A 23125-nucleotide genomic window follows, 5' to 3' on the forward strand; every position below is an offset into this window, starting at 1 on the left:
GTTCAACCTAGAGCGAATTCATGTACCTAGCTGTAAAATCTCCTTTTAAAGACTTTCCCTGAATAATAAGATGTGGGAGGAATATATCCCCATCGCCTGATCAAGAATATAATAAGACAAAATCGAGTATGACAGTTAATTACTTAGACAGGCGATGGGATAACCGTAACCCACATTTTTATTTCTGGTTTAAAGGAACATCTCCGACTTTCGTAAATACATTTTTTACAAGGCGTTAAATACGGTTGTAACAGTAAATAAAGTACGTATGAAGACACGCTAGTTCTATGGGGCCTGGTAAAGGGTTAAATTGACTACAATAGAATTATACTTTATAACAGTGATATTATAGACTAGAAGACCAACATTAATAAATGGTATCAATAAACACTTAAAAAATTAAAAGAATAATGTCGCTTCATCATCCCAGCCTATATACGTCCCACTGCTGGGCACAGGCCTCCTCTCAGAACAAGAGGGCTTGGGCCATAGTTCCCACGCGGGCCCAGTGCGCATTGGGAACTTCGCACGCACCATTGAATCGCTTCGCAGGTTTGTGCAGGTTTCCTCACGATGTTTTCTTCAACGCAAAGCTCGTGGTAAATTTCAAATGTAATTCCACACATGAATTTCGAAAAACTCAGAGGTGCAAGCCGGGGTTCGAACCCACGACCTTGAGCTGGAAAGGCGATAGGTCAAACCACTAGGCCACCACGGCTACTGCTAATGTCACTTAAATAGAATCAAATCCAAAAAAATATTTTATGTTGAAGAAATAATTGATTTAAATACACAGATTGAAGTTTATATACTAATTAAATATTTTAACAAATAGTCAGTTCTGTTAATAAATAAAACAATTTACAATCAGCAAAAATACTTTTCATATTTTCCGTCTGTCCCACTAGTCCCATTGAGTAGTTCCATCATGGGACTACTGGGATGATTACATCCCAGTTGTCCCATGGGACAAGTGGTGTACTATTATTGACTTGCCCGTGCTTAATAAATATTTTATATTAAATGTAAAGCACTTTTATCGAATGTTAACGAAAGCTTTGGTTCAAAAGAACCTAGTGAGTCACTTTTATCATTAAACTGATAGATTAACCGATTAGAAAAACCTAACAAATTAACCTTAACTAAGTATTTGGGTCACAACTTCTTAGTGTTATTGTTGTGTCCGTAACTCAGGAGACATGATACACTTTGTTAGATTTTGTTTTTGCAATTAATACTATACTTAGGACTAATACTTAGGAGATGGGCCATGAAGGAATTGAACTCCTAACTTTTAGTGGATTAGTACCCCATAAAATCATGCGAGTACTTTAACGTATTCACTGCCACCGACGCACATATGCGTTTCCCCAACTTTGCCCAGTGCCGCTGTCATAATTATTCATACATTTTGAACGCACCTGTGCGTCGGTGGCACCTGTGGAAGTCAAGTGGCAGTGAACGCGTTAATAGGTGACTCAGGAGATGTTGCCATGGCAACAACTACACTAAAAAGTGGATTGACCAGTTTTTTACAGTCGGCATCAAAAGTAGCGAATATTTTTTTTACTCTGTCGCATTAAACATTTGTCACTTTTGCACGGCGTTACGAACTTTTGATGCTGACCGTACAAGTCCCTTATACCATTAGGTTTGGTAGTCAAATTGAAATTCCGGGATTTAGAGTTCCAAGGGAATTACCAAAAATTACACCGTGAACTTCATCCAATTTAACGATTTAAACTTTCGTGATTTTCACTCATAGTCAAAATACCATATACGATACCATATACCATATAATATATATTCTGTCCACGGAACGTCCTTTTTACTCAAGAATGGTACGTGAAGCAGTTGAAATAAAAAAAGCATAAGAATTTCAACCGGGACGATGGGTATAAGCTTTCATCTTCGTGGAATCCTGTTATTAATAAGTGTCGGCGTCGGGATGAATGTTCGGAGGGACGATCGGACGTTGTTAGTGTTGTGTGTCGGTGTGATAGGGTGACTAATAAAAGTGACCAAGTGCGGGTAGTTCGTGATACGAGTGCCGGCACTATTAGTGATCAAGTGCGGGTAGTTCGAAGAACTCGCGCTGCTAGGCAGACTTGACACCCCACACTTCAGTCTACTCGTGACCACGGCAACTGTAACGTTGCCGAAACGTCGAGGTAAATATTACGTGTGTAAAAATAGCGTGATAAGTCCCGTATATGGTATTTCATCTAATTTGTTTGTTGTTTGTGTACTCTTTGTTGTACAAAAAGGAAATACAAAAATGTTACAAAAAAGTTCTAAGTACAAAGGCGAACTTATCCCTGAAGGGATCTCACACACATTCACATTTTGTCAAGATATTCTTGCAAAATTTCATACGTCTAAACTCGGCGGTTAATAATTTGGATTTTACATGGATCCCGTGGGAACATCGGCATAAAAGTAAGCTTTGTATTCCAGAACAGTGGCGTAGCGTGGGTGTCAGCCACCCGGGGCGGAAGAAAGATTTGCCGCCCTCTTGTTTGGGTCTTAAAAAACTAAGATGTCATTATTGTTGAAAGGGGATTCCCCGATTTCGTCACAATATAAGTAATAGAAAAATTCGTGCTCATTCAAATCGGTCCGGATCGTAGGTGCGACAAAACTGTGAGATATATTATTCAGTATTTTTTATTATGGAACTTTGCCGCCCCCCCAAAATTGCCGCCAGGGGCGGAACGCCCTCCCCTACGCTTCGCTACTCTTCCAGACGTCCAGCTATCTTCATACCAACATGTCACACATACTCACGAACTTTTTTATTGTTAGGATTAATTATGTATATAAAAATAAATACTGGTTGTTAAAAGGTTACTTAATAAAAGTTAAAAATAGGGCCAGTGTAATAACTGTAGGCCACGATTATTATTATCAATAAATTTTAAAAGTATTATTTCTTTTATTTTTCTAATCAGGCTTTTTTTTAATGATCGTCGATCTTGGTTCCGGTAACAGCTTATTTAGTGTTCTGAAAAAAAAAAGTTTTTTTTTTAATAAATTAAACAGTTCGCACTTATTTAATTAACAAATATAGTACATTGTTGTAGAGGCACGAAAGTAAGCAATAGATGAACAATTTAGTTTGAACTTCGATAATACGAGTCAACCCTCCCGCGCGCCAGCACGCCAGCTCAGCACACCAGGAATAAAATTCAGAAATTATATTCTAAAAAGTCGTATCGTATTATGAATTACATATATTGATACGACCTGTTTTCGTAATGTGTCACATTGTTGTCGTGTTTTTTTCGAGCCATTAATGAGTCGGCTGTTAAGGGGCTGTTTCACCATCCATTGATTAGTGTTAACTGGCGGTTAGGTGTGATGCCGGCTATATTTGTTTTGTTCGAATAGACGGAGACGGCATCACATTTAACCGTCGGTTAACGCTAATAAATGGACGGTGAAACAGCCCCTAAATGTACATAGGTATATATAGGCAGTTTTGGGTACTGGATTTAGGCTATCTATGGCCACATTTTCGAGCAGTGTCGTGAAAAACAATGTTCTTCCAGTAGTTTAAAACATCAATTAGCCTCACTACGATGGTTCCTGATATTTTATGTTACAGATATCTAGGTACTTATGTAATACCTTCCCCGTTTATTTGATTGAATATGGAATATGCGTGAAACACAAATTTTCTCTCAAATAATTTAATGTGATGCAAAACTGAAAAATAAAACGAATGACGCGAAAATCATCAAAATATGTTGAGAAATAAGGAAGTTATCAGCGAATGAAATTTGCGTTTCATCTCTTTCTAGATAAATGAAATTTGGACTTTCTATGGTCGTCCTGGCATATGACGTCACGTCCTAGGTAGTCCATGTTGGATCTTTCTGTCTACTTAGGTAATTGATAATTTAAAACGTCCGCTATCTTCGTGATATTTTAAAAATCTTCCTCAAATCTCCCTATATATTATTTGAACATACATACAAAAAAACCGGCCAAGAGAGTGTCGGACACGCCCAAAATAGGGTTCCGTAGCCATTACGAAAAAATTAAGTAATATTTTTCCAAGGTTTTCGTATTTCGTACGGAATATTCGAAGTTTAGGTATATTTTATACCTTAGACTGCTATTTACTCTTAAATTACTAATAATTTTCAAGAAAACTTAATCGTTATAGTTTTCCTTGTAAGTTTGATATACTTACTACTGATTTTAATGTTTTTTTTATATATGAGGGGGTAAACGAGCAGACGGGTCACCTGATGGAGTGCGATCACCGTCGCCCATGGACACCACTTGCACTTTAAAGTTGAATATTTTGCAAACAAATCACTGAATCGAAAAATCGTTTTAGCAACCCCCTAATACTACGGAAACGGAACCCTAAAAATGCTTGCATATTCCTTATTGATCAGAGATCTTTCACATAAAATAAAAGGAATTTAACTGATAGTAGTGAAGCAGCAGTAGTAGTATAATCTAAAAAATAAAACTTATTAATAAAGCGATGGGTAAAATAGTTGGCAATTCTAAAAAAAGCTAGTTCGCATTCGTATGTTTTGCTACAAATATATTTTTCTGTACATTTTATTTGTGCAGTTACGTAAAATTACTTATTATTTTATTTTTCTTGAACATACCCAATTTTAAAAAATACAAAAAAAATATAATAGGCAAGATCTCAATTTCTAAGTCATGCTATTTTGACTAATTTCCCAAAGTAAATTTAAGTATCGTACAAGAAAAACAAATTACACAAATAGTGTATTAAAGTGCAGTGTGCAAAGAAAGTGTGCTGTGCGTAGTGTTGTTTGACAGATAGCGTGTGATGTGGCTTAGAAGTTAATTTAGAGTATCTACTAAAAAAATTTTTTTTTAATAAGTACTTACTAAATTTTTGGCAATGTACGTAATTATTTTAACATATTCGAAATGTTTTTATTAGTTATATTGCGTTCCAAAAGCATTCATATTCTAAACATTAAAAAAGCAAAAAAAAAACTCTAATAAAAAAATTACAGGTACTGCTGGTATTCTGTTATTGCGTTGCCATTTCACCTCTATACAAACCAATATTCTAAAAGTCAATTTTACTAATGAAAGTCAAAACTGACTTGCAATATTTGAAGCAAATAAACAATTATACAAATATATTAGTTAAAGTGTATAAAGCTTGTCAAAAATACATACAGTGTTTCCGACATCCAGTGCAGCGCAAATCTAAACCCATACGTACCATAATTAAAAAAACTACCCTACTTTTGTGTCAATTTTTTTCTTTGCACCTTCAAAATGATTAAAATCATTACGAAAACCGTCGTTGAAACCGTGAAGGTCGTGTGATCCGTGTATATCATGTGTAGGTATGGTTTTGTATTCGTGAAATTCGTGTGGTTTGAAGTTGAATTCAGGTTTGAAATCGTGAAAATCGTTTTTGAAGTCGTGAAAATGGTGTGGTATGTCGTTGGGTGTCCATTCTGGGGCGTGGGATATCGTACCATGGTGGTCTGGGTGGTGTTCTAAATGGTGATCTGGAAAAGAAGAGACGCCATTTTTAAAAAAAGTTCTGAAGCGGCTGTCCGAATTCAGATGTTAGTGCGGCATTTTTTTGAAAAAAAAAAGATGCCGTTTGATTTTTTAAGCTCAGGGTGCTCCGTTAATTTTAATTGTAAAATTAGAATTTAAATAGCATTTGATCACGGTTTTAGAATAATTGTGACAGTGAGTAGGTATTTAGTGTGTTAGTGAGTACTTAGTGTGACGTTGAGAAGTTAGTGTGGTAATAAGTATCTATAGTACGACATTTTCAAAGTTAGGTTTTTCCAAATTGGACAGCCTTTAGACTAACAAAATCTTATTTTTTATTAAAGATGCTTACCAATGCTCGAGAAACTTCTATGGTCTGTAACGGTACGACAAGGGGCTGTCAGTATTTGGTAGGAAATCGTCTAGCCGTTTTTGAGGTACATGCCCCCGATACACCCTCTCATGGGGCGAATGAGCTGTCGATGGAACAAGTTTAATATATTTTTTGAAAATTTAATAAGATTTTGTTAGTAGAAAATCGAATAATGGACCTGGTAAATAATTACTAGTGTGTAAAATAAGATTTGATGTTGCAAAATATTTATTACTGTGTTGAATTGTTCAATTCCAAAAAATATCAAAAATTTAGGGACCAGGCGCACGCGATATCGCGAAAGAGATATCCGCGCGCCTCATTGATGTTTCAGGTGACCAGAGGGCTGGCAGCTATTTTGGGCAAAGGATTAGCCTTGCGATACAACGCGGGAATGCTGCCAGCCTTCTTTTTTTTTTTTTTATTCGACTGGATGGCAAACGAGCAAGTGGGTCTCCTGATGGTAAGAGATCACCAGTCACCACCGCCCATAAACATCTGCAACACCAGGGGTATTGCAGATGCGTTGCCAACCTAGAGGCCTAAGATGGGATACCTCAAGTGCCAGTAATTTCACCGGCTGTCTTACTCTCCACGCCGAAACACAACAGTGCAAGCACTGCTGTTTCACGGCAGGATTAGCGAGCAAGATGGTGGTAGCAATCCGGGCGGACCTTGCACAAGGCACTTCATTGTGCCTTGCAAGGCCTTCTGGGCACAATGAACAGCGACGGTGACCTAGGAGGGATTTTTTATTTATAGGTTAGGCTAGCTATTTTTTGTACATAGTCATATTTTTAAAAGTTTAATGTATTGTGTTTTATTGCTTATTGTTATAAACAAAAATAAACTCAATAAAAATTTAGTAATAAAAGTCGAGTGAATGGTAATAAATTATGTACCTAAGATGTATTTTTGTACACTGACCACTGTTTCTATGAAATGAATTGATTTAATGACGTTGTTTATGTATATGTAATTCGTGTAGTAAAAATAATGTTATGTGACAATATCGTGTTGTGGTTCCCACAAACCTCGTGTGAATAGCTTTAAAGTGATGTAAGTAACATTAAATGTAAGCTCTTTATGCGTCCAATATGTACAAAAAATATTAAAAAAGGTACCGTAAGCTGCTTCAATTTTGCCCTCTGGCCCCAACATTGCCTGATTCGATTTAGAGTCGATAACTTAGCACCCTTTAGGTTTTTAAACTTTTGTCTCCTCGTAATAATAATTCCCGTGTAGATAAAAGTTTAAAAACTATAAGAGTCCTAAGTTATCGACTCAAAATCAACTCAGGCAATGTTGGGGTCAGAGGGCAAAGTTGAAGCAGTTTACGGTATAACACGCAAATATTTATACAAAAATATAAATTATTTCATATTATTTACGAATAGTGATAACTTTTTTAAACAGGTAAAGCCTGGACGAGTTGCAAAATGTGGATAAGTTTTCGATAAAAATTTAATTTTGAATACAAGCTTTTGCTGACTGCAACTTTTGTTGACTGTACGTGCATTGTCATACAACCCAAGTATATAAATAATCGGCACTACTTTTGAAAAAGCTTATATCTCATAATCGTTAATTTTTCTGAGTGAACTTATGACTATTTCAAGGGTACCTAAATTTTGTTGACGTATTGATTTGAGATATGAGATTTTACAAAGTGGTGATTACGATATACGATATGTATACCAAATTTCAATTCCATCCGACCACTGGAAGTGTATTAAAATTTACCTAAGTACAAAGATTTAACTTACTAAAAATCTTTTTCAAATAGCTTGGGTAGGGTGACACATGTCATTGAGCAATTAAAGGGTTGTGACAATATAAATTCGAATCGATTTTTTGCGATTTTCGATTAAATATGCTAAGGGTATGTAATCGATTTTATTAGTGATAATTTATATTTTTAGCTAGTTTTTGGCTGCGGCTTCGCCCGCGTAGCAAGTGTTTTTTGCTTCTCTATTCGGGATCTCGCAAACCGTGCGGTCTTTTTTGGCACTTTGATATCAAAAATAATAACAGTAAAAAATATAAAGTATTGGCCTGTAACATCTTGGTAAAATATAATTTATTTACACATATTCTATAAACTATACATAGAAAGATACATTAGAAAGTAATAACAAATAAAAATGGAAGACTAATAAATTGATTAACTAAGAAAAAATGGTCAAGTCTGTCTGTCAGTCGGAGACCGGAGTGTGGTAGGGCAGCACCATCATCAAAGCCAAACAGCTTCGCTGCTGGCTTCCGTTTGTGACGGGTGCCTCGAATGCACATGCTAGTATACTAGCTCTATAGTAGCTCTAAATATGGAAGTTATTATACGAGCTCTCAGCCAACCCAAGACGCAAGACAAAGATTGGCCTGAAACAATATATAGCGTGGAATGGAAAAAAAGCAAATGTCACCGTACCCAAGCTACTTGAAAAGGATTATAATTCCGGAAATAAAATAAAAGCTTCTAAAATAACCTATAACCATATACTGTGCTTACAAACATAGAAAAGTTGAAAACCCTGACATTTCAAAGTTCAATATCTCAAAACGGCTGAACCGATTTATTGAACCATAACAAAGCACCACCACAAAAAACTCGCTTTCACGTAAAAAAATTGCATCGAAATCGGTCCATCCGTTGGAGAGCTACGATGCCACAGACATGAGCGTCAAACTGGTAACACCCCCCTTATTTCGTCGGGGTTACAATAGTACATTGTGTCTTAAGGGCGGTAAATAAGGAATTACGAACGAGAGTCTATTAGAAGCCCGAAGTCCAAGACTGAGGGCTTTAATGAGTCGATGTTCGTAATTCTAGTACCGCCCGTGCGACATACAATGTTTTTCATCACATTTGCGAGTAAAATTTTATATTTGTAAAAGAAAAAATATAATTCTTCCAAATATTGGCGATACCTTAGGCTGCGCTCTTGGCAGACCCCCCCCCCCGCAGCATGCGCCTGAGCCGCGTGTGCGTGTGGTCCTGCAGCAGCGCGCGCAGCACCATCAGTACGGGCCCTGACTCATTTACCGACCTTGGGCTTCATGACAAGAAAATTTGTACGCGCAATGACTCATTTACCGACCACGGGTTTCATGACAAGCACATTAAGGTCGAGGGTTTATTTGGGGGGTTGCAACCAAGGTAGCCTGCATGTTACGACACTGTTTACGAGCAAGTGTGATGAAAAATGTTTTTGTGCTGATAAGAGATGGTATTACAGTATGCTACGTACCATGGTGTTCGTAATGGGGTGTCCAGGCTGACGCCCAGTCGTGGTGGTGGTCGCTCTGCTTCGCCTTTAGATGGGTGAAGAAGGCTGCCAGCTGCAACAGAAGATAATAATTACATTACAAAATATACATGAATCACTGGTTAATAATGTAATAAGTAGGTCACGACCCCCAGGGGGGTGGAGGAGCCCCTTTAAGGGGTCGCGGAACCCCTTTAAGAGGACGCCTTTAGGCTGGAGACGAATTTTATAGTTTTTTAGCGTAACCGACCTCAAAAAAGGAGGAGGTCATCAATTAGCTTGTATTTTCTCTTTTTTATGTTTGTTACCTCAGAACTCCGTCATTTATGAACCAATTACAATTTTTTTGTTCGTCTAAGAATGCCTTCAGTTACGTCCCATAAGCACCAAATCAGGATCTAATGATTGGATCCTAAGGAAATCGAGGGATTTCTTCAAATATTGTAGGGACCTATGGTAATTGGAATATATTTTGTATAGTCGTGCATTTGTTCTTGATGGCAATCATCTTTTGGTCTCTTGAAATCATGATGAAGACCACATTTGACCGACGGAGCTACTACTCAATAACAAGTACTTCATGGGTGGAATTTCAATTACTTTAACACAGTTTCTAAGCAACTTATAACATGTGCATAATGGTGAAATGGAACGGGTGGTGAAGCACCGGGACTTCTCAATAATGAACGTCTCTGCATCGGAAAAAGCAATCTTTCGTAAATGGTGACGAGCAGTTGACATTAAACTATTGTATCTTTGATTATTTACACTAAAAGCACGTAAAAAAAATATAACAAAAAAATTAACCGACTACAAAATACCATGAAAATAATTGTCTACCAGTCCGAAGTCGGTGCCTCAGCACGAAGCCAGCAGGAGTGATTGAAGCCCAATATATAGTATGTAGGTAGTAAATAGGTAGAAACTATAGGTCCACTCCTGCTGGCTCGTGCTGTGCCAGCGACTTCCGACTGGTAGAAAATTAATGAAAATAATGGTTTTTAGGGTTCCGTAGCCAAATGGCAAAAAACGGAACCCTTATGGATTCGTCATGTCTGTCTGTGTGTAATTTTTTTTTCATTAAACCCATACGTGTGGGATATCTATGGATAATTCTTCAAAAATAATATTGACGTTTCTAATATATATTTTTTTCTAAACTGAATAGTTTGCGCGAGAGACACTTCCAAAGTGGTAAAATGTGTGTCCCCCCCCTGTAACTTCTAAAATAAGAGAATGATAAAACTAAAAAAAATATATGATGTACATTACTATGCAAACTTCCACCGAAAATTGCTTAGAACGAGATCTAGTAAGTAGTTTTTATTTAATACGTCATAAATCATACGGTACCCTCGGTGCGCGAGTACGACTCGCACTTGCCCGTTTTTTGTAGTCGGTTCAATTTTTTGTTATAAAATTTTTCATGTCTGGTATCGTCTGGCACAGACGAGTTTTATGGCCATTAGTTTGAAAAGACACACAATCATTCGACATGTCGTGTAATGTCTACGTTCCTTACACCTTCGCGGTAAAACTACTGGATAAATTTGGATGCAATTTGTTATTTAGATAGCTGGACGTCTGGAATAGCACAAAATAAAAAATGAAAGAAAAACGCCTTTTATTTCCTGCATATTTAAATATTTTTACAATACGTTTGATATCAATTCTATTAACTGTTTGAAATTTAATAAGTAACATAACTTTACCTTTACTAACTTTCAATTAAAATATAAAATAAAACTAATCATGCAAGAACCCCTCTTAGATAAGGGCGAAGGTCTCCTCCAGAATTCATTTCATTTCATTTCATTCATTTATTGCATATCACATTACAAACATAGATGGAATTATAAATAGGCAGGTAAAAAGGGTTGGGAATTTTCCATTGCTCTCTTTCTTTAGCTTTTAGTTTCCAGTCCTTTCCTGATAATTTTATTAGATCATCTTCCCAATCTTGCTTGTGGCGTTCCTCTCTTTCTAATACTCACTGGGCCCGCACATCTTTCTAATAGCACATAGGGTACTTTTTATCCCGATATTCCCAAAGAATCGGCCTATATATGTGTACCATCAGCCAAATATATGGTGTACCACCCTAAAGTTGATAATCGTTTGCATGTCACAAAACAATAATGCCAATAGACGTGTCTGTCAACTTGAAAGTTGAACTTTAGCGACATGTTTATTCGATAGAAACTTGTTTAAAAATTGATGGACCACTTATTTGGCTGATGGTACGTCCCACTGCAGAACACAGGCATCATCTCACAATACCAGCGCTTGCGCTGTAGCTTCCAAGCGGGAATTATGACCTAATGTTTAAACATATTATGTAACCAGACCTAAACTTTAGGGTCTAAAGGGTATTGTGACCCCCATAGAACCTCGTAAGGGGTCGTAAGTTATCTATCTCAGTACATACATTTTTATGTGTTTTTACAGTTCCATCTTAAAAAACCGGAAGAATCTATAACAAGCCTTTACGTCTCTATAAAATTGGTACAGCATTTATTGTTCGATATGAATAATTAGTATCTTATTTGGATACTTAAAAAACTGTTTTAAATCATATTAATGACTTTTGAGCATTAAATTATAAGTTGATTGATTTCTAATGTACGAGTACGAAAGTAGGTAGCAATAATGAAACAGTGATTTAATTCAATCGTCCAAAAAAGTTCTATCTACAGTTTATTTATTATAATATTAATAACGGGTTTCGTTTGGCATACAATAGTAGTTTTTAGGGTCTCGTATCGGTAGGTTGCAATGAGACCCTGTTACTGAGATTCCGCTGTCTGTCCGTCTGTCACAGGGCTGTATCTTGAACAGGACCCCATACCTACGTCACATTTTTTTTAATGTACTTATTCTTTATTTTATATTGTAATTTAAATGTATCTTATTTTTAATTATATATTCTTCACTTCTCATGCTCGTAAACTTCGTACTTATGCTGGATCTAGGCGGCAAGAAATCACTTTATGGTCTAGTGCATAAAGTAAAGGCTGACCAGAATTATAAAAAACCTCGCCATATTGCGGAAAACCAATAGAACTAATTTCTTGCACTGGTAACATTTTTGTACCCTGCAGTGGCACGTTGACTGGGATGATGATGATGATGATGATGATGACTATTTGTTTCATATAAAAGTATTTTTCATAGAAAAAGTCTGAGGGATTAGAAAATATTCCTAAATAAGATCACCGACACCGCTGTCAATATGACTGGTAGGCTGGTAGGTATTGTATAGTAAGTGTCTGTTGCAATATAAAACATAGAAGTGCTACCCTCGCGTCAGATTTTTTATATTCCTGGTCAGCCTTTAAACTTCGTCTAAGACCATCATGTGCTAACAGCCACAAAAACCAGAACACATTGTTAAAGTTTCAAAAGTAATTTCATTTCTAAATCCCAAATTCTTGTGCCTTTTTTTTCTTTAATTTACAGCAGAAACATGCTTATTCTACCTAACTACCGCGAATTAAAATCAACATAATGTATCTTCAATATGCATTATCTACTATCACCAGATTGTACATCATATTATTACTCCAGTAAAAAAGCTTAAGTAGGCTAAAAAAACTGAGTAAAAAGTTTGCATGGCCGCACGCCTTTGCCTTTCGCTGGACCTCGCTCGGATAAAAATTGTTCCGTCACTGGTTTTTTGAAATTAATCTCATTGAACTAGTTTCAAAGGAAGCGTATCAAATTCACATTTTGGGTCCTGTTTCTGAAAGGTGCCGTTAAACGGTGTATTAGAACACATTAGAATGTAGATACTTTTTTTAACGAGTTTTGGTCTTACTTTCGATTTTAAGTAGGTTTTTTGGGACAGGTAATTTGGATAGAAAGTTGCGGGTTACTTTGGAATCAAACTAGCTTAAGTTCAAAACTGTCGTTAAAAATTTTGACGCAAACGGCATCATTTTTTCATCCCAGCCTTATACAGGGTGGCCCATTTAGATCGGCCAGTATGGGAAAGTCTGAATCTATAAGACATACGAAGATTTGTTCTTAGGAACCATATCGATTTTAGTAACAGGAAAAACTGCATTCAAACACTAAAAAAAAACTTGTTCTCAGTACGGGAATCGAACCAGGTCGTTTAAAAAAAACTTACATTATTTCTATTTGGATATCGATAGTGTAGAAGCAAGGAGCGGAATTTATCATAGCAAAAATCAAACATCAAAGGGATTGAACATAAGTTTTATCGACTATTCCAGTTATCGATGTTATCGAATCGAATCTGCTTGTTATCGCCTTGTAACATTATTCTGTAACATTAGACCTATTTGATAAGCGACTTTCATCTCCATATTCAAATAAAATAAATCCCGTCAACGTCACATAAGTATTATGATATTTATGTCGCTTGAGTTATTCTCAGTCATTCCCGTGTTATTATAAAATAGTTCATCCTAAGAGAAAAACGATTCCTAGACGAACGCAAAAAAAATAATTTCAAATCGTTTCATAAATGACGGAGTTTTGAGGTAACAAACATATAAAATGGTTACATATTTGAATATCGAAAATTAAAATACCTACGGTTAAAATGTCGATGTTCAAAATATTGAAAATTAAATTATCGATTGTATCACAATATCGAAAGTTGTTATACCTATGGTCAAAATGTCTAAGATTGAAATGTCGATTGATTAAAATATCGAATGAGTAAAAATATCGATAGCCAATATATCTAAGTTGTAAATGTTAACATATTTGAATGTCGAAAATTAAAATATCGTACATACAAATCTGCTTTATTTATTCGTCCTTTCTCTTATTAGCATTTATTTTACATAATCTAGTCATTTTTAGCACTCGCCGGCCGCTGCTGCGGCACGCTCGCTTCGCTCGCTCGGCTCGTGCGTTGTTGTGGTTACAGTTCTAACCTAACCGAACCAAATATTTTTGGTAATTCATGTTCAATAGGTTAGGTTAGGTTAGTATTGCGTCTAGGTGATAGTTAGATAGACTGTCACGTGATAGACATACATAGGATATTCGACACTGTGTACTTCGATATTTTAGACTTTGATATTTATATCTTTCGATGTCACTTTTGTAGATAAATATATTTTCGATATATTGGACGTAGATTATCTAACCATTCGACAATATAAACTTGCGTTATTTTAGTTTTCGATATTTTGAACATCGACATTTTACCCGTAGATATTTTAACTTTCGATATTCAAATATGTAACCATATAAAATACAACCGAATAGATAACCTTCTCCTTTTTTTTGAAGTCGGTTAATAAAACAAGTGAAATACAGCAGACCGTGACGTTATATGATTAGTGGTATATTATAATTTACCTATTTGCAAAAAATACTAATTATAATTAAATGTATATTAACCAAAGAAAACGGTGGTTCATCAAGTTCAAAGTCGTTCGAGGTTAACAAAGCTTGGAAAATTGAATAAAAAAGTTAATTAGAACGAATGATATTGCTGACAACGCATAGAAATAGATATTGAATCAAATATGACCTGAATCGTAGATAAAATGAATCCCAAAGGCTTTTAGAAGACTAGTGTTTATCTAGTAGTTACTAATACTAAGGTTCGAAATAGTACTCTAAGGGGTTTCACCACCCATTGATTATTTTATTTGACGGATAAATGTTATGCCGTCTCCGTCTATTCGAACATAACCTAACTAAGAAAAAATCGGTCAAGTGCGAGTGCGAGCGACTCGCGCATGAAGGGTTCCGCACCTCCGTACAATGTTTTAAAAACAAATAGTTCAGTAATATTTTTTTGTAAAAAAATCTAATACAAGCTTTTCTGCTGGCGGTACTTTTTCCCCCTTTTTTCATATATATCCGTGTAAAATTACAGCTTTCTAGCATTGATAGTCCTTGAGCAAAGCCGCGGACGGGCGGACAGACAGACAGACACGGTGGAACTATAAGGGTTCCGTTTTTGCCATTTTAACTCCGGAACCCTAAAAAGTGGCTGAACGCGGTAATTCGGCCGACGGCGTGTAGGTACTTATTATGAATGAGTGAATAAATCTTAACCTGATTTTAAATTTTGACCTTGTAAATAAATAGTGTTACTTAGTATGAATTATAACGGACATTTTTTAGTGTAAAAAACATAAAACACAGCGGCTGTGAGTGCTTTATTGAAGTTGGCTTTTTTGAAGTGTGTGTAGTGTGTGTAGAAGGTTTGTGGATCATAAATTGTTATTTAGTCTTAATGCTGCACAAAAAAATAAACCGCGGTCTTAGAGACAATTATTATAATTATCAAAGGTTTTATAAAATAGAACACATAAAATCGCAAATTAATAAGTAGTTAAACATTAAACAACATAGGGTCACGGGCGTTGCCCCTAGCAACTGACGGCCGTCATCTTGGCAGCCTAGCAATCAAAAACCGCTGAATGAAACACGTTTCTTGTATGACGACCCCTTTAATTTTTAACTTTATTTTATTTTTAGTATTTGTTGTTGTAGCGGCCACTGTAATACATAATCTGTGAAAATTTCAAGTGGCTCAAGAGATAGAGCCCTATGACAGACGGACAGACAGACAGACAGACAGCGGAGTCTCAGTAATAGGGTACCGTTAGCACCCTTTGGGTACGGAACCCTAAAAAGTTGGAAAGCCCCCGACTTTGTCACTTCAAAGTTCAATACCTCAAAAACGGCTAAACCGATTTTGATGAAACAAGTCTAAGAACCATCGCTAGAATACCTGATTTCAAATAAATAAAAAACCGCATTCAAATCGGTCCACCCGTTTAAGAGCTACGGTGCCGCAGACAGACACACATAGCGGTCAAACTTATAACATCCCTCTTTTTGCGTCGGGGGTTAAAAACAAACAGAGACGGCATCACATTTATCCGTCAGATATATTTAGTCAATGGTGAAACAGAGGGTAAAGCTCCAAGGAGTTGAGGACGTGCAGGGTTTTTCAGCTGGTGAGAGTCCGGCACTGTCTTGGATCTCCCTTCCCAACTGCACGCCACCATCTCCTATAAAGCACCTCAGTACCTGGGCGACTGAGCTTTACTCGGGCTAAGACTCGATAATAGGCGTTCTCCCAGAGATACTCATACTCATACTCCTTTATTGGTAATATCATTTTCACATTTCATTTTGTTAAAGACCAAGATCAAGCTAGATCGATTTGCCATACCTGAAAACCCCCACATACCAAATTTCATCGAAATCGTTGAAGCCGTTTCCGATATTCTGATTGTATAAATATATAATTGCTCGATTGATTGAGAATTGCTCGTTTAAAGGTATTAGATAGATATAAAATTAAAAAAATGTGATCAAATTCTAGTTGTTTTTACGCGAATAAAACATTGTAACTTATTTATTGTAAAATAACTTTAATTATAAATTCTTCCCTTTTGATGCAGGTAGATAATTAATCAATTAGTTTTGAAAAATATCTACTGTTGTCCTTGACCATCGAGCCCAGGGCTCAGAAGGGGGGGGGGGGTCATGACCCCCTGACCATCCCCTGGATCCACCCTTGTTTACATATACATCCTATTCACCGACTGAATTATTTTACTCTTACTTGTTGCCTCTTACAACCCACTCCCAAAAGCCTCCGTACCTTGGCCGAGCTGACGGCAATCTTGAAGACCAGCAGTGCCAGTCCCACAGCCAGAGACTTCGCAGTCAGGACTGTGGTGATGAGCATCCACGTGGACGTGGCTCCAATGTGGAAGATGAGGGGCATCATAGTCATACCCATTTTCTTCATGGAACGACCTTCTGTAAAAGAAGAAGTTGTTTAGCAAACCGTATTGACGAAAATATAAATTTCTATTCCCTGTCCTATGGGAATTAAAAAAACCATGTCAAGGAATATATTGTTTCACAGCTCCGATGGTTTAGGCTGTGCATTTTCTGTTCATCTGACAGCCAGTCACTCAGTTATGTTGCTCTTTTAAAATTAAAGAAAGAGGAAAGAAAATAAAATACATTGCATCTATATAATATAATGGATTATTCAAGTTGAGTCCCACAATGCATTACACTCAGATTATTGTTCTCGTAAAGTGCGAATCCCGCTTTAATTATTAACTTATGTACAATAAATACCAACATTTCAAATGAATAAACAAAAAAAAGTCGTTTGTTCTAGCCTGGGCTAGCACCCCAAAGTTTGTCGTAATTTATGTTCAAAATGACATTACAAATTATGGCGTGTGTGTGTGTGTGTGTGTGTGTGTGTGAGAGAGAGAGAGAGAGAGAGAGAGAGGTTCCCAATCCGCACTGGGGATTTATGGAAACTAAATTCAAATTAACTTTATTTGTCAGAATACAGTAAAAAATACATTGGTCTTATCATAATTATAACTGTTGTCCTTGTATTCAGCTTGCAAGCAAGCGTACAAATATTTCATTAAATAAGCTAGGTTATTTTATAATTTGATTAAAATAAATAATAATAATAATAGTAAATATCCAAAAACAATGTCAATAATATTGCCTATAATTTAAGTAGTCCTCGACACTATAAAAACACTTCGCCAGTAACCATTTCGTCAAATTGCGTTTGAACATTTCTCCCGACAACACCTTTAATTCATCTGGTAAATTATTAAAAACTATTATGCACATGTTGAAGGCGTTTCTTTTATAAATATCTTTACGACAGCGTGGCTTGTACAAAAGAGACATAATGCATGCTCTTGTCCGCCTCTGAATAACTTCAACTTAACTTATAATCCTTATACACCTTTTTTGGATTTTAAACACCCTTTCAACTATCACCCAAGCCTTCTCATTCTGATAGAAGGCATTTGCATACCACATTTTAAGTCGATGACATTAACCGCTGAAGAGTTCCGTCCTGCGGAGACGACCCTGGCTGGACTACCAGGACGTCACTACTAGATTATTGAATTGCCACGCGATTTACATAAGTATTCCAAATTTCAAGTCAATTCAACTGGAAGTTGGTCAAATTTAACTTGCAAGATTTGATTACAGACAGACAGACAACGGGACAGGTGAAACTAAATAAAAGCTTGTAAAAAAGGTGCTTGCTTATTTCGCTTGTATAATTCACCGACTGGTGCGTCATAGTATAGCTACAAAAGTGGTAGGCAATTTATCTAAAATGCCTCGTCATTATTCAATAAAAGTTTCAGCAGAATAGGCTTTTTGTATTATAATAGAGAGCAAAAACTTATAAAGTAATGTACTGGTCTAGTTTACGCACTTTTTGCAACTTTTTTCAAGTCTAGCAACACTTTAGGCAGCCATTTTCGCGATTGGACTGATTCTACGGTTGAGAACCATTACCTTGGTCAATGGAAATATCGGTGTCGGATGGGACTCATGGAACTATGACGATAATACTCGTACTTGAAAATAATCATTTCGTAGCAGAATCTTATCCTACTTATAATTATAGATGCGAAAGTTCGTGAGTATGTGTGTGCATGGTCATGTATGTAAATAGCTGGACATCTGGAATAACATATAGGCTACATTTTTTATCCCGATATTTCCACGAGATTGTAATTTTCTCTCTGTGTACATGTTTTCTGTATCGCTTACTATTTCTGGTGTACAATAAAGAGTCATTGTATTGTATTGTATGTGTTATTCCAGAGGTCCAGCTATCTATATGGCAAGTTTCAACCAAATTCATTTAGCGTGAAACAGTACAACAATAGCCGTGGTGGCCTATTGGTTTGACCTATCGCCTCTCAAGCAGGGGATCGTGGGTTCAAATCCCGGCTCGCACCTCTTAGTTTTTCAAAATTAATCGTGCGGCATTACATTCGAAATTTACCACGAGCTTTACGGTGAAATCTGTAAATCTGTTTAAAAAAAATATACCTCGTTGAGTTTCTTGCCGGATTCTTCTCAACAGAGGTTTTTCCGAACCGGTGGTAGTTTTTTTTTGACATTCATAAGTGCTTGTTATAGCCTTAATTGAATAAATATATTTTGACTTTGACTTTGACCTTGACTTTGAAGGAAAACATCGTGAGGAAACCTGCACAAACCTACGAAGCATTCAAAGGTGCGTGTGAAGTTTCCAATCCTCACTGGGCCCGCGTGGAAACTGCGGCTCAAACGCTCTCGTTCTAAGAGGAGGCCTGTGCCCAGCATTGGGCCGTACAGTAGGCGCTCGGTAATCCGGCGCTCGTTAGTCCGGCACTACTGATTAGTATGTATGTAGCGAAACAAATAATTACACAACGACTATCAAGCGGGTAACCTTGAGTCGCTGAGTGCCGGACTACTGAGCGTGCCGGACTAACGAGCGCCGGATTACCGAGCGCCTACTGTACGGCCCAATGCTGTTCTGTTAATCAACAAAACAACTTCGTCACTTTTAAATAAAAAGACCTAACCAATAATATAGTCTTTTATTGTGGATCTGTAGTAGGTCACCCGGTTACTTCCCATACAAATCCGATAATCCGGCATCGGCGAAAAAATATGTGTGCCGGATTACCGAGCGCCTACTGTTTATAGGCTGAGATGGTGAAACAGCAACATACACACACGCACAAAGTACTAACTTTCAGATTTATAGTCGTAGGATTTGAGTTGGTAGAACTACTCAGTTACTATTCGTTGTACGCATTTTTTCGAATCAATTTTTTACCGAGACCTGTTACCGGCACCACTTTTTGCATTTTGGTATGTTAACGTTGCTAGGGGACCGCAAAATGGTAGCAAAAAACTAGATCTCAATGTTTTAAACCTTTGGTACGATAGTAAGGTATAGGTATTTTTTGCTGAAATTTATTTTGGTGAAATTTATACTCCAATTGGGTTTTTTAGGTTTCAAATTACATTGGGGGGGGGGGGGCATAATAAATCCGAAGAAAATTGAAACGGATCCGTCCAGGCCACGCCCCCAAAGTAATCTGTACCTTATGCTTACGTTATTAGAGTCCAATTTTCTTCGAATTTATTATGCCCCCCCCAATGTAATTTGAAACCTAAAAACCCAGTTAGAGTCTAAATTTCAGCAAAAAATATCTACTAGCGTACCAACTGCTGCTCCACTGCTGGATATAGGCCTCCCCCAAGGCTCTCCACTCAGACCGGTCTTGTGCTTTCCGCATCCACCGCGATCTCGCGATCTTAACCAGGTCGTCGCTCCATCTTGTTGAAGGCCCACCGACAGCTCGTCTCCCGGTCCGCGGACGCCATTCGAGAACCTTCTGACCCCATCGGCCATCAGTCCTGCGAGCAATGTGCCCCGCCCACTGCCACTTCAGTTTCGCAATTCTTCGGGCTATGTCGGTAATAAGCTAACGGAAGATTTCAAAGAAAAACATCTTATGCGGGTTGCCAAAAACCTTGACAAAAGATTTGAGGTTATGCAGCGGTCATTTGCGAATTATTTCGCGGTCAAACCACAGACTGGGTAGGAAACAAAAAAATCCAACATCCATCCAAATCCAACGTCTTACTCTATTTTTGCAAAAATGCTGAATGAGCGTGAATGCAATAAAATACATTAGTAAGTACCTATTTGTTGCTTATCGCAAAAGGTTTTATAGGAAATACTTTGGATGAATAACCTTTTTAAGGTATCGTAGTTCAGTCGTCAAAAAGGAACCCATATAGGGTCACTGTTATCCGTCAGTCAGTCTCAAAAGTTTTTTTCCAAGAAATACGTGGTTGGGCCAATCAACTATTTTACCGACACTGGGCGTCTCCTGCGTTACCAAAATTGTCTCTGGCGTTACCAAAAAATCGTACTTCCAACAAGATATTTCACGGTTTAACAGGTTGAACTTACGTAGGATGGCATGTATTCATGTACACCATCTATTAAATTACAGAAAAAACTATGTTTACTTACAAAAATCTGCAATTGTTTGAAAAATGTCGCGGACAGATTAGCGTCGGTAAAAAAGTGGATTGACCCGATTACGAGTTGAAAGTATCTGTGTATTTTCATGTTGTTTTTTTTAGCCTGTGTTTGTATTTTTACTGTTGTACTTACATAAATATTTTTCTTTCTTCTGAATTTATGAAATTAATACTTAATTCATAATACTCAGGCCTGTGCAATCAAAAGGTCAAAGTCAAAATAATTGACAAGATCTCATATTTCTAAGACTATAATTTGATTCGTTCTCTGTATTCTGTTTGGAAAGAGAAAGACGCTGATAATTTTAAATTTTCGCTTCGATTATTAATTAATTTATTTCAAAATTTTTTTAAGATGTACTTATCCTAAAAGGGCATAACTCCAAAACTACCACACAACAGATCCATTACTTTTGTCTAGTCTCTATTTAAAAAAGAAGATCACGTAAATCTGACGTAGACGTTGTCAATATTATGGCGGCTGCTGGGCAGCAGATAGCTATGTGGTAGTTTTGGCAAATTCAGATATTTTTGTTGTATTTTTGTAAATATGGAGAAATAAATTATAATAAATATTTTCCCATGTTCAGGAGGCAAAACTCTTTCGATTTCTGTATTAATTTACAGGGGTTAAAAAATGAAATCTTGTTAATTCACGAGCAATAGTTAAACGAGGAAAAACTAGAATAAGAAACACGCTATGTATATACGTCCCACTGCTGAGGTAGACATGTCTCTCAGAATGAGAGGGCTTGGGCCGTAGTTCCCACGCGGGCCCAGTGCGGATTGGGAACTTCACACACACCATTAAATTGCTTCACAGTTCGTGCAGATTTCACGATGTTTTCCTACCGGAAAGCTCGTGGTTTCGCATATCGACTTGGAAAAACTCGAGATGGAGCTCGCGGGTTTGAACCCTCGATCCTCGGCTTGAGAGACCACGGCTTTTTGTGCAAAGTTTATTTTTATTTTATCCGGAACACTTAAAAAGTTGGTTGGGTTAGCTCAACTGAACATCGTTGCTATTTTTTTTTAAATTGTAGTTGACAAACGTTTTCACTGAAGTATACACACATTTTCGCTATTTAAAGTTCTCTGTACCCGAAGCGTCAAAACAGAGGGCCTTCTCCGAAATTCGAAAATCGAAGTTCGTATAGTACCGTCCCTCTTACTCTCGTATTAAATAGTATAAGCGTCAGAGAGACGGAACGACACGAACCTCAATTTTCGATTTTCGTTTCCCGCCGAGTCTGTCCGTCAGTCCGTTTGTCACACAAGTTTTATAGCCAAACAGTTGGAGCTACACTCTTTTTTTTACTAGTCTGATAACTCCTATTGCTGCTGGGCAAAGGCGTCCTTTGACCCTCAACTCCCGATCTGCCGCAATGTCAGACCAAATCGTAAATTTTCACTTAAAACACAAAAAACCACTACCACTGAAAGTACTCACGATTTCCAGAATCTTTAGTCGTCTCCAGTTGCGTTTTGATCTCATTGTAGTGCAGGAACCTTCCCAGTTCAGTATTCCCTAAATGCTCGTCGTTGAAACTTTCTAGCCATTTTGAAACACCACCCGCATACTCCGTGAATTTATTTTCTAATTTTTCTTCTAACGCTGGCAGCATGCCGTCATTTTTTTCAGCCACACAAACGACGATTAAAAAGAAAAAGGCGACCGAACGCATTTTTTGAAAGTTTTTTTCTTTGAGAACGCGTTCGGGAGTCGCGGCCTCAAAATTGTAACTGCCAGTTACCGCGCACTTTGTATACTTTATTATAGTAGAGGCGTTTCAGGTTTTTGTCTATGAGAGGGGGCACCGGTTTCGCACATGCGTTTCCAAATTTGAATTACGCTTTTTGGTAGAGTTAGCAGGTTAACTGCCTATGGCGGATGTCCGGCGGTTGGAAATTGTCGCTAGACCGACTCTTTAAAAAAACAATTTAAAAATCAATGTAATTCTACTTAACTACAGCTTAATATTTTCTAACTGTTGAATTTAATATTGCTGTAGTTTTCTGCTACTCCACACGAATTTTAAATTAAATAATAAAAATATATTCGAATGGTAGGTAATTTTGAGTGAAGTGATAAAAGAATCGGTAAAAAAAA

The 23125-nt window shown here is 37.0% G+C and overlaps 1 protein-coding gene across 4 annotated transcripts; it reads right to left on the bottom strand.

Annotated features, from left to right (window-relative positions):
* Positions 1–777: 777 nt before the first annotated feature.
* On the bottom strand, positions 778–22746 carry LOC141443393 (uncharacterized). Of its 4 annotated transcripts, none has more exons than XM_074108640.1 (5): positions 22466–22746; positions 16772–16932; positions 9142–9232; positions 5493–5525; positions 778–3004 (listed from the first exon to the last, which is right to left on the bottom strand). In XM_074108640.1, the coding sequence occupies exons 1-5, from the start codon at positions 22698–22700 to the stop codon at positions 2997–2999; spliced, it is 528 nt and encodes a 175-aa protein (XP_073964741.1). In that variant the 5' UTR covers positions 22701–22746; the 3' UTR covers positions 778–2996. The 4 variants fall into 4 exon arrangements, with proteins under 4 accessions (XP_073964741.1, XP_073964739.1, XP_073964742.1 ...); XM_074108638.1 differs by having other exon boundaries at positions 5231–5525; XM_074108641.1 differs by lacking the exon at positions 5493–5525.
* Positions 22747–23125: the final 379 nt, after the last annotated feature.

This window comes from Choristoneura fumiferana, chromosome 27 (assembly GCF_025370935.1).
Source record: "Choristoneura fumiferana chromosome 27, NRCan_CFum_1, whole genome shotgun sequence".
NCBI classification, from domain to species: Eukaryota; Metazoa; Arthropoda; class Insecta; order Lepidoptera; family Tortricidae; genus Choristoneura; species Choristoneura fumiferana.